At 41.9% G+C, this 12690-nt stretch overlaps 1 protein-coding gene across 1 annotated transcript; it reads left to right on the top strand.

Annotated features, from left to right (window-relative positions):
* On the top strand, nucleotides 1-11159 carry ZNF622 (zinc finger protein 622). The gene is made up of 6 exons (XM_081132540.1): nucleotides 1-790; nucleotides 1554-1814; nucleotides 2029-2191; nucleotides 5223-5335; nucleotides 9347-9490; nucleotides 10886-11159. The coding sequence occupies exons 1-6, from the start codon at nucleotides 184-186 to the stop codon at nucleotides 11011-11013; spliced, it is 1416 nt and encodes a 471-aa protein (XP_080988666.1). The 5' UTR covers nucleotides 1-183; the 3' UTR covers nucleotides 11014-11159.
* Nucleotides 11160-12690: the final 1531 nt, after the last annotated feature.

The raw sequence follows: 12690 nt of genomic DNA, 5'->3' as shown, positions 1-12690 counted from the left end.
CCCGTTCATCCGGGAATAACTTCCCTACGCGTACAATCTCTTGCCTGAGATACAATCAGGAAATCGGCGTCCATGCTGGTATTTCGCGGTCCGTGAGGCGAGTTAAGGTTTGAGAGCGTCGTGGGGTTTGGGGCGCCGATCGCTAGATTTCTGCCTCTGTCGCCTCTCATTTTCCGCCTGGGGATGGCGACGTACACCTGCATCACCTGCCGGGTGGCTTTCGAGGACCCGGAGATGCAGCGGGCCCACTACAAGACGGATTGGCACCGCTACAACCTGAAGCGAAAAGTGGCCGACATGGCCCCGGTGACGGCCGAGGGCTTCCAGGAGCGCGTGCGGGCGCAGCGGGCCGTGGCGGAGCAGGAGAGCAAGGGCACGGCCACCTACTGCACCATCTGCAGCAAGAAGTTCGCCTGCTTGAACGCCTACGAAAACCACCTCAGGTCCCGGCGGCATGTGGAGCTGGAGAGGAAGGCGGTGAACCGCCAGGTGGAGATGATGAACGAGAAGAACTTGGAGAAAGGGTTGGGCATGGGCAGTGTTGACAAGGACACCATGAACACGGCCATCCAGCAGCTCGTCCGGGCGCAGCCGTCTCCCAAGAAGGCCCCCCCGGCGCCTAGGGAGGAGTCCGGGAGCCCCGGGGCGGCGGCCGAAGGGGGACGTGGAGCCGACGACCGGGACCCGGCCGAGAAGCCTCCCCGGTTACAGTGGTTTGAGCGGCAGGCGAAGAAGCTGGCTAAGCAGCGGGGGGAGGAGGAGAGTGAGGAGGAGGACCAGGATGGAGACGGTAAGGGCCCTGGGGGGGAGGGGGTGTGTGTGTAGGAAATTGCCCCCGCCCCCCTTTGGTTTCCCGATCGGAACTCGAAGTTGGAGGAGGGGGGGTCCTTTTTTAAGTGAAAGTGATGAGTAGGGGCGGTTTCTGTGCTTTCTGAAGTCGCTTGTCTGTCCAGCATCCCCGCGGGGAATTTTTTCTGTTTCGTTCGCTGTTGGCGATTCAGGGCCTGAAACCTTCCCTAAGGGAAAAATAGTTCCTTAATAAACACCTGTAGAATAAATTGATGCCTTCTCTGTTTTGAATGAGGGGGCTTTAACATATAGGAATAGAAGGACATGTAATTCTCTTGGGTTTCACTAGTTATGGATTTGCACTTGATTTTGTTGATTGACGCAATGAAATGAGGGGTTCAGAATCCGCTAGCTAACCTGAAATGAGGAGCTGGAGCCAGCAGCCTGGCCTCCTTGACTTGGAGTTGTTTATTCCTTCTTTCCCTCTTCACACAACTTATTAACACTGATTGTATACACACATATAGACAGGAAAGACGCAAAGACTCTGAGGAGTTTACTGTAGGCTGGAAAAGAAAAATTAAGGTATTTATTACAAATTGGTCTGTGGTAAAGGAATAGTTAAAATTGAGATCCTGAAAGAGGGGTTGTCCTGGGAGGTAAGTCAGCACTACCACCTCATGTTCTTATATCTGTGTGATTTCTTTGATTCTGGCCACCACTTTTCTTAAACTAACCTTGTTTTTCAAATGTCTGGCTTGAAGATTGGGAAGATATTGATTCTGATGAAGAATTGGAGTGTGAGGATGCTGTATCGATGGATGAGTTGGAGGAACAGGATGCAGAGGAGGAAGAGGCTGGGGGAGGCACCCCCCTTGGTGCCATCTCTATAAAGGACTGCTTGTTTTGTCCCCATCATTCAAGCTCCCTCATGAAGAATGTGGCTCATATGACTAAAGTCCATAGCTTCTTTATTCCTGATATAGAATATCTTTCTGATCTTAAGGGACTGATTCAGTATTTGGGTAAGTACAAGAGCTTTCCTTTTAATGAGAAATAGCACATAGTTGGGGGGCAGGTCTTAAGGAAAGTTTTGTGTTTCTCATCAATCTCTTATTTAATTACATGTTTATTTTATGAAGATTACAAACTTGATGCATGTTTTTTTTAATTATGCAGATACATGGTGAGATTTAATCTGGCCACAAAAGCTTTTTTCCCCTGAAATTATTTTTCCAGGAGAGAAGGTTGGTGTTGGGAAGATTTGCTTGTGGTGCAATGAGAAAGGGAAGTCCTTCTACTCCACAGAAGCTGTACAAGCGCACATGAATGACAAAAGCCACTGTAAGCTCTTCACAGATGGTGATGCTGCTTTGGAATTTGCAGACTTCTATGACTTTAGGTAAGTCTGTGGTTTGTAATGTAATGTGAAGTGAAGTAATCGTCTTTGCATTGAAGTGATATTCATTCGATGTGCCAGTGCCTGATATGTGGCTGGCACCATACAGTATATTCTCTATTCCCTCTTGTTTTGTAGATAAGAAACTGAGTGTATCAGAGTTAAACACATACATATGATAAAGAGATCTGATAAGGAGAAGTTCTCAGGCCCCAAACTGAAATTTTTTTGACTCAAAAACTTGGGGGCTTTTTGGCTGTTTAATGGTCAGGAATTCAGTTTTGCCAGTTGACCTTATGTGCAAAGGCACAGGAATTAGACTTTGGTTTCCCTGAGAGTCCTTGAAGAACAAGCTCTTTTCTAAGGGAGTTTGAAGTGGTTGCTGAACTAGGACAGTCCCAGGCATTTGATGGTGCTGTTATCCCATAGGAGGTGGTACACCCTTTACTAGAAACTTGTACAATTGATGAATTCTACACCGAATCTATGCTAGGCACTCTTGAACAGCTAATTCCCAGTGTCAAGATGCCTATGACCTAGCACAGGTATGCTACACAAGCAGGTATATATAATTACAATGCCAGGTGTGCATAATCCATATGATACAAGTGTTCAGAAAAGTCCTAGTCTTTTCAGTTCTTTTGCATTTTCCTCCTTATTTCTCTAGTAGTGAGGGAGAGTTTTTCATTTTTGTCACTTTGGTGGTTGTGTAGTGGTCTTCCGTTGTGGATTTAATTTGCATTTCCCTGATGATGACCACTGTAGTTGAGAAGCTTTTATATATCAATTAGCCATTTGCATGTCTCTTGTGAAGTGTTTGATCAAGTCTTCTGTTTTTCTTTTGGGTTATCTGTCTACTGTTAGTATTTTATGTGCATTTCTCCAGTTACTTCCTATGGTATTTGTGATAACATTTCTAGGAACATGGAGATTCTTCTAGAACTGCACTGTCCAATATGGTAATTACTATACTTTCTCATGTGGCTATTTAAGTTAATTAGAAATTAAATCACAAATTTAAAAATTTAGTTCTTCATTGTACAACCAAATGTCAAAGCTCAGGGCTTAAAAGCACATTGATTAGTAGCTACCATTTTGGACACACAGTTTCTCTCATCACAGTTCTATTAGACAGCAGTTCTAGAACTTAAAATTTTTTTAAATTACTATTGGTATACAATATTATATTTGAGGTGTACAGCATAATGATTAGACATTTATATAACTTAGAAAGTGGTCACCCCTGTAAGTCTAGTACCCATCTGACACCATACATAGTTATTACAATATTGACTATATTCCCTATGCTGTACTTTACATCTCAGTTACTGTTTTTGTAACTGGAAATTTGTACATCTTAATCCCTTCCCCATTTTACCCTTCTCTCCAACTCCCCACCCATCTGGCAACCACCAGTTTACAGAACTTATTATTTTAATGGTTAAATTGATGAGAGCTGCATCTCCAGATCTACATTCTCTTCCTCTCTGGCTACCTTCCTAGGAAGAAACAAATAGGTAAAAAAATTCAATTTTAGGTCATTTGCTTATTCTTTTTTAGTACAATTTTAGGTTCATAGCAAAATTGAGCAGCAGGTACAGAGATTTTCCATGTATCCCCTGCCTCCACACAAGTATGGCCTCCACCATTATAAACATCTTCCACTTACTGTGCGTTTGTTACTGTTGATGAACCTACACTGACTCATCATTCTCCAAGTCTGTAGTTTGCATTACAGGTCACTCTTGGTGTTCTACATTGGACAGATGAATAATGACATGTATCTGCTCTTATAGTATCATGCAGAGTAGTTTTACTGCTGTAAAAATCCTGCATGTTCCCTTCCTCCACCCCAAACCCTAGAAACCACCAATCTTTACGTTCTCCATAGATTTGCTTTTTCCATAACTTCATGTAGTTTAAATCATAACAGTATGTAGCCTTTTCAGACTGGCTTCTTTCACTTAGTGATATGCATTTAAGGTTCCTCCGTGTCTTTATGGCTTGATAGCTCATTTCTTTTTGGTCTGAACAGTATTCCATTGTCTGGATGTACCACCGTTTATTTATCCGTTCACCTAGTGAAGGGCACTTTGGCTACTTCCAAGTTTTAGCAATTATGAATAAAGCTGCTATAAATATCCATGTGCAAGTTTTTATGTTGACAGTAGTTTTTAGCTCCTTTGCGGATATACCAAGCAGCAAGATTTCTGGACCATATGGTAAGGGAATGACCATATGTCATTAGTTTTGTGAAAAGCTGCCAAACTGTCTTCCAAAGTGGTTATACCGTACCATTTTTCATTCCCACCAGCCATGAATGAGACTTTCTGTTGCTCCACAACCTCACCAGCATTGGTGGTGTTAGTGTTCTAGGTTTTGGCCAAATTTAAACATTTCATTGTTTTTTTAATCTGCATTTTCCTGATGATATGATGTGGAGCATCTTCTTACATGCTTATTTGCCAGCTATCTTCTTAGTGACGTGTCTATAAGGTCTTGGCCCATTTTTTAGTTGGGTGTTTGCTTTCTTATTGTTGAGTTTTAAGAATTTTTTTTCTTATTTTGAACAACAGTATTTTATCAGATGTGTCTTCTTAAAATATTTTCATCTGTGGCTTATATTTTAATTCTTGACATTTTTTTTCATAGAGTAGATGTTTTTAATTTTAACATAGTCCAGGTTATCAATTTTTTTCATTCATGAATCATTCCTTTGTTGTCATACCTTAAAAAAGTTATCACCAAACCCCAAGTCATCTAGATTTTTCCTATGTTATCTTATAGGAGTTTTTATAGTTTTATTGTTTTCCATTTAGTTCTGTGATCTATCTTGAGTTCATAAGTCACTTGTGAACTTCAGAGAAAATGCTAAAAAGTTGTTTTCCCTGGAATCTTTCAGCTTGCAGACCCTGTAACTCTGTATCGCCCCTTTTGGGTAGCCAGTGGGTTTGCCACATTTGCAAATACAATTTAGTCTTTAGTTAAATTTGAGATATCAGTCTATTTATTAATGTCCCTCACTGTTTTCCAGGAGTAGCTATCCAGATCACAAGGAAAGGGAGGAGGCTGATGAGACTGAGGAGTTGCCCTCAGAAAAGACCTTGGATTATGATGATGAAACCATGGAGCTGGTTCTGCCTTCTGGTACGTGCATTGTCAAAAATAAATAGCTTGCCCTCTGGGCGTGGCTCAGTGGTTGAGCGTCAATCTAGGATCCAGGCGATCGGGGTTTGATTCCTGGTCAGGCACATCCCTGGGTTGCGGGCTTGATCCCCAGTCTAGGGCGTGCAGGAGGCAGCCGATCAATGACTCTCTCATCATTGATGTTTCTTTCTCTCTCTCCCTCTCTTTTCCTCTCTCTGAAATCAATAAAGATATATTTTTAAAAACCCCAAAAACAATAGCTTAATGCCAGTGAGACTATTGGAGAGGCACGTTCCCACCCATTCTTTTCCATACAGAGGGGAAAAGAATTAGAATGCATGTTTGTGTTCTCAGGTATGTGGTGCCCTCTGAAGGTTGCCACTGTGTTAACTGTTTTGTTTAAATTGGATCACTGTTTCTGCTCGCCTCTGTTGTCTGATTAGAATGCTTCATCGGTCATTTCAAATATATAGACTTGTTCTATTTATCAACTTTTGGGGCCCAATCTAGGTTTTTCTTGTTACTTTTAACCTTACTCTTACTCTTTGAACTGATTCCTGTTTCCTTGTATTGCTTAGACTTCCAAATGGCAATCTGACATTGGTGTATCTGATTGATAGCGCCCAGGTTGCCTGCTTCTGATTGTAGAAGGTAGGCTTAGAGTTTGAATTCTGTCTTGTACTGTGGGGGACAGTATTCATAATGGTGGTAATTTACCCCAGGTCTGCAAAGATGAAGAAAAGCCATGAATACGAGAAGCACCCACTGTTGTTTACAGTGTTTACAGTGTTATGCTTAGCTGATGAGAACAGGAGAAACTACTGGAGACATGTGAGAAGGAAAGGAAATGGAATGGTAGAGATAGTAAGATCCTAAAAATACCTGGTAGTTCCTGAGTAGTGAGCATGTTCAAGCTAATGTATTATTTTATTTTTATATCAAGCCTCAGGGGCTTGGAATCATATTTGCCTGCAGTACCGGGAGCAGATTGCTTTGCCTCTCCATCATTAGGTAGTGAAAGAAAGTGGCATGAGGTGAGCTGAAAGTTCAGTATCCCTGGTTTTTAAAGCCTGGGTTTCCTTGTGCACAGCTGCAGGTCACTTACAGAATCATGCTATTTTAAAGTATTGGCTAATAAACCTCAGGCTAGCTCTATGATATAGACTTAGAAGTAGTAAGGTAACTGGTTTGGTGTTAAGAGTGCTGCAAAATACTGTACTTTTGACACACTCGGGAAAGACCTAACCAACAGCCAGGTACTACCTTATCCCAAGGGTTCTTAACAGGGCATGCATGTGTTTTTTTCTGTGGAAAGGGTTGGCATGGATTTTAGCCCTAAGCTAACTTAAGGAGGATTCTTTATCTACCACACTCAGTAGATTTGGCTTTAATCTGATTTCAAAAACAGTAGTTGGGATACCTTAAATCTAGTTCCTTCAGATCAAGTAGCTGTGACAAAGAGCATCCGGTAGAGGGCACTGTGGGCATTATTTTGAAAACTGGTTTGGCTCAGTTGCTTGAGGTCTTTGCTCTTCAGTTCCTGCGGAGTAAGTTGGTATGAAAAACATGTTGAGTTAGCTGCTGACTAGCCAGATGAAACTGTTGGAGGATCCACAAGAGCTACGTAGGTAATCTTAGGAAAATTACTGTTGGAGATACATTTTTTTCTGCAATCTAATGTCATTGATTGTTAGGCTATTTGTTAAGTAGGAGTGGATCGTTCTGTAAGTGGTTATTGCTGTGGTGACAGATGGACAGGTTGTGACTTCACCATAACTCAGACATAACTCATCTGTTATGTATTGGGCAGTCACTGTGTTCTAAAAATAATTTTCCTAGATGAGGGCCTTCAAGTTGAGCTGTTCTCAGCACATTATGCTTGATGCTTAAGGTCAGGTGCCCACTGTCATTGACACAGGGCGGGGGTGGCTTTAAACACTGTGCTTTTATTTCTCCTGCTAGCTGTCGGAAACCTTGGCATTGAGTAATGAAACCTTTTCAAGGTTGTTTTTAAAAGACAAATTTCAATAAATATGTACTTCCAAATGCTGATTAAGAATATAAATATATTGATTTATTATATACTAATGACCAGTATTACTACTTAATGATTTTGAGGTAGTCATCATTACACACCTGGAGCATTCCCCACCTAATGTTATAAATAGAAAATCACAATGAACAATGCTGGGGTTTCCTGCTAGAGCCTGCATTTAAGTTGAGTCTGTATCCATCAGCTGTGTCTCATATATTTTTTGTGTTCTAGGAGCTTTGTTAACTCTTAAGCTGCCAGAACAGTCAGGTTCAGGGAAACACGTTTTCATCCATATCAGTATTCAGAGACCATAACATCTTTGATTTGAATGTTTCTTTTTGTCATCCCTTGAGTCTGACGACAAAGCGGTCAACTGAAAGTAACTACTTTTCCATGCCTGTGTAGCAAACAAACTATTTTCGGGTAGCTTGCCAGGTAGATGGCCTTAAAACAAAATAATGTACCTGACATAGTTTTTTCATGTAAATTAAAGGTCTAGATCCTAAAAGAAAATACAGGCATCTGCCATATTTATAGTATCCTGTACATGGTCCTTCTACACAGAGGATTCTGAAGGAAATGATTTTATGTATGTGTCAAACTTTCCTAGAAGCTGTCCACATGGTTCTACCTAGCCATATTTCCCTTACTCATTTACAGCAGAAATAGCTGTTTGTGCCTCTTGTATATGCTGTTACTAAATTTCTACATGTTTGTGTCTGTCTGGAAGGGTGTTTGATTGCTTATTTCCTGATTAATATTCTTGTGAAAACACAGCTTGTATTGAGTAAGCTCTCAGGGAATGCTAATGCCACTGGCCCAGGATCACTTTTTTTTTTTTTTTAAATACATCTCTATTGATTTCAGAGAGAGGAAAGGAGAGGGAGAGACAGATAGAAACATCAATGATGAGAGAGTCATTGATCGAGCCCGCAACCTGGGCATGTGCCCTGACCGGGAATCGAACCCCGATCGCCTGGATCCCAGGTCAACGCTCAACCACTGAGCCACGCCCAGCCGGGCCCAAGATCATGTTTTGAGGGCCATTGCTGTGATGGAGCCTGGAGTTAGTCATCACAGAGGCCTGCCCCTTTCCCTTTCACCTGGTGTGAAGCTAAAATGTAGGGGTCAGCATACTTTTCCTGTAAAGAATCAGATAGTCAATACAAATTCACTTCTGAAAGCATGATCGACTTGTGTAGTTTTACCAGATCCTCCTAAATAGGCAGAAGCTGATTCATGTTAATCATCTTTTAAAATCCTAGTTCACCTGGTAATTTCCATCATTTAGGAAGCAACAGGGCAGTGTTTCTCAACCCAGGCACTATGGACATTTTGGGCCAGATAATTCTTTGAAACGGAGGATTATCCTGTGCATTGCAGGATGTTTAGCTATATCCCTGACTCTATCCACTAGATTCCTTCTCTGCCCTCTAGCTGAAACAGCCCAAAATATCTCCAATCATTGCCAAGTGTCCTGGGGTAAAATCATCCCTGTTTGAGAATCACTGCTATAGAGAATTTAAGCAAAGGAAAGGTGGATTGATTTCTGTTCTAGACCCAGACTGTGGCTCAGAGGCCTAAACATCAAGACTCTTCTCTGTGCTTAATCTTCTTTCTATTAAAAAAAGTTAAAATACCTTATCTCCTAGGGTCCTCTTATCTGTATTAGTAGATGTTGCTATCTGAATTTCTAGGAAGGCATATTGTATATAAGTATGAAATGCTGAGCATTTCACTTAAAAGTGACTTGCCATTCTCTTTTTTTAAAAACCTCTCTGCAAAGGTTTTCTTTCATTTTTTAATGTGCTGCTTCATCTTTTCTCAGCAGAGAGAGCACTGTTCCCTCTGGCACACCCATCACCCATTTTCCAGCTTGATACCGTGTAAAATCTGATTATAAAGCACTTGCTTTATAGCTCTGTCTTGGAAACCTATCCAATTCCATGTTTAAATATTGCTCTTTTGAAACACAGGTGCCAGAGTGGGTCATCGCTCCTTGATGAGATACTACAAACAGCGATTTGGCCTGTCAAGAGCTGTGGCAGTTTCCAAGAATCAGAAGGCCGTGGGCCGGGTTCTCCAGCAGTACAGAGCCCTGGGGTGGACGGGCAGCACAGGTATGTCGGGTAGACAGCCATAGACCAGCCCGTGAGCTCGTTTTATAACAAGGGGCTAGGGAGAAGTCACTTCCATTTATGTTGTCTTTGTGGATCCTTTCTAGGGGAAACTTAACCTCTTGGCTCTTTGGCTTCCTTTATGTTTTTGGCAGTAAGCACAAAGTCCTGTGACTTAAAAACTTCATATTCTTGTCACTTAACTTTTTAAAACTGCATATAAACTATTAACTTTTTCAGAAGATAATAATTACCTCCCCCTACCCCCCCAAAAAAAAATTTAGTAATCATCAGTGGTTGAAATTATCCTGGAGGTTACACAGAAGAATTAAATAGTATCCTTGTGGCGAGTAGCTTGAGCTGTGGAGTCAAACACGATTATCTGATATACTTTTCAGTTCTTATATGATGAGCATGAGTAATTTAATTCACTTACACCTCTCCTTCCTCATTTATAAAATAGTGAGGATAACAGTAGTATCTACCTCGTAGAGTTGTGTGGGTTGAATATCATAATACATGTGTGATAGAGTGTATGCACATAATCAAGGCTAGCTATCACTCTTTTTGTAACTTTCCCATAGAAAACTTAGTAAGAGTCAGAGCAAGAAAGCAGGCCACTGAAATTGTTAGTCTTTGACACGTCATCCTTATGAAATTATTTAACACTGTTCTGATTTGTTTGCTGTGTGAAGCTGTCCTCAGCTCTTCTGGGAAAACATCAGTCCACTAGAGGTCTGTGGACACGATTGAAGGAGAGCTCTTTTTGAGTGACCTGGAAAGCTGTGCCCAACTAAAATCCATTTTCAGTGCCTCTCTTTATATACACTTGGTTTCCTTCACTATGGTCACCTGTGAGCTTTTATTATTATGTCAGAACAGATGAAGTATAGGGAGAAGTAGCATCGAAAGGGTTCTATCATACAATCCAGCTTCTGCTGGTCCTCAGGCAAGGAGGACACCCCTGCAGGAGACGATGGCTCAATCCACGCAGACCCTTCGAACATCACTTGGGCCCTAAAGTGCATCTACTTTGTGGCATTGTGACCTGGGGCCACTTAAATCTAGCAGACACTGACTTTATGTTACACTTCTCAATTGTCTGCCTCGATTTATAGTCTGCTTTTTTCTGTCCCCTTAGATCAATGGGACTTTAGCTTTTAGACTCTTTCCAGATGATGAAAACTGAAGCGGTTCATCCCAGAGAGAAGTATATATAGAGAAGTCTGGTATGCATTTCCGGGGTACACATAAACCCATTGCACGGAGAACCCAAGTTAGCAATGTTTCTTTAAATATAAGAACCCCAAACTGTGTTTGAGATTTTCTGCAAAGATTGGGTTTTCTCTGATCACAAATAACAGACATGCTCTTCATTCTTAATCTTTTCAACCACAGGAGCGGCTCTTATGAACAAGCGGGACATGCAGTATGTTCAGAGGATGAAGTCAAAGTGGTTGCTGAAGATGGGCATGAAGAACAATGCCACCAAGCAGACGCACTTCAGGGCCCAGGTGATGTTCTAAGGGTCTGCCTCAGGTGGAGTCCTCCGTCTCTGCACCGGTGTCCTTGCCTGAGAACCAGCAGAAGCCGGATTGTCTGACAGCCTTTTTGCTGCTACTTCTCCCTGTACTTCATCTCTTCTGACCTAATAATAAAAGGCAGAATCGTATTGGCTTTGACATGTCATTTCTGGACAGGGTTGAAAGGTATATTTTTGCAAAGTGAGTGGTGTGTCTACTGGACTTAGGACTTGCACTGCTGCTGGGCAGTGTCTTTATTGCCTCAGCTTTTATCTGATTTATGGCTGTCAGAATAATATGGGAAACTCAAGTGACTTGTTCGTTCCAAAGTTTAACTTTCAGAAGGATAACTTACCAGATCCTGGCACTGGAACGTAGTAAGGGGGCTGTGTTGAATATCACTCATTTGAATGTATCGTCGTTCATGAGGTGGTGAGTCCAAGCAGAGTTAAGGAGCACGTCAGTGGCTTGCTGTAGAGGTTCTTTATTTCTGAATATGAACACAAGAATGACTGGTGCTGGAAACTAACTCAGTTTCCAGTTAGTTCAGGGAGTTAAATGCAGGGTGTTTAGATCTCATTTTAGAAACAAGTTACCTCGGGGTGAAATCTCTGAAGAGGTTTTCAGTTTAGGTGGTTGAGAGGAAACAGTGGTGGTTTGGAAATGAAGTTAAACACGAAGTTCAAACCCAGTGAGCCGCCTTTGTAACTAGAAAACTGACTTGGTTTTTTCAGTCTGTAAAACGAGGTGTTTACTATCTCACAGGTTGTTGGGGTTAAATAAATCTGCTAGAGGACCCATCACTCAGTCCCTAGCATAAAGTAAATGCCAACATTCTCCCCGATTGACCACACTGGTGCCACACAGATGGCCTGCTCTGGTCAGAGCAGTATTCCATTGAGGGGTGAGGATGCCAGGAGACCCTGCTTGTCCTCAGCATGCGTTCACTGGCCCCCCTTTGCTAGACACATGCCTTTTCTTTAAACTTAAGATGCACGGTTGAGTACACCAGTCTGTTATCATACACAGTGGAGGGCTTCCTGGCTTTAATTTTGCTCCTTCATCCCGTCTTCTACCATCCTCCTTGTGTAAGTGCCTACCCTCTTGTGTTTGACACATTTTAAATCTTTATCCTGGGAAAATGAGGTAGTGCTTCACATGAGGTATGTTTTAAATTTACACTTAATGTATACGATACTGTGCTGTGGCTCTTGTCAGTTTCGTTTTTCATTCACTCAACATGCTAAGCCTAGTTCATTGCTTCTGACCGCTGTGAGGTGCCCTTAGTGTGTGTCCCCTCATGGTGCTTACCTCGGAGCTGACACTGCTTGTGTCCAACTTGCTGTTACCACACCAGCCCAGCACTAGAGTGTACCTTGTTGGTATCCATACCCTTTTAATTTGGAGCATTTTTACCTGTGAGACCAATGAGGATAGTGTGCTTGTTGACCCATAAAATACTCTATTTAATTTCTGTCTTCTAGGCTTTGGGAGGTACCTTCTCAGTTATGATTCTGGGTTTGTGAAGCAAGCCACTATCTCAACTCTATCAACATCACAATTCTATAAAATTCACTTTTTTTGCCTTTCTGGAGTAAAATTCTGTTGGGAGGGAGGGCCAAGAAAAGAGAGATTTAGATACCATCTCCTAATAGTTGAATGAACCAGACAAGAAACATG

The sequence above is a fragment of the Miniopterus schreibersii genome, assembly GCF_964146895.1.
Source record: "Miniopterus schreibersii genome assembly, chromosome: 3".
NCBI lineage: Eukaryota > Metazoa > Chordata > Mammalia > Chiroptera > Miniopteridae > Miniopterus > Miniopterus schreibersii.
Note: the sequence above shows the minus strand (reverse complement) of the source record. Positions and strands in the feature narration are given on the sequence as shown.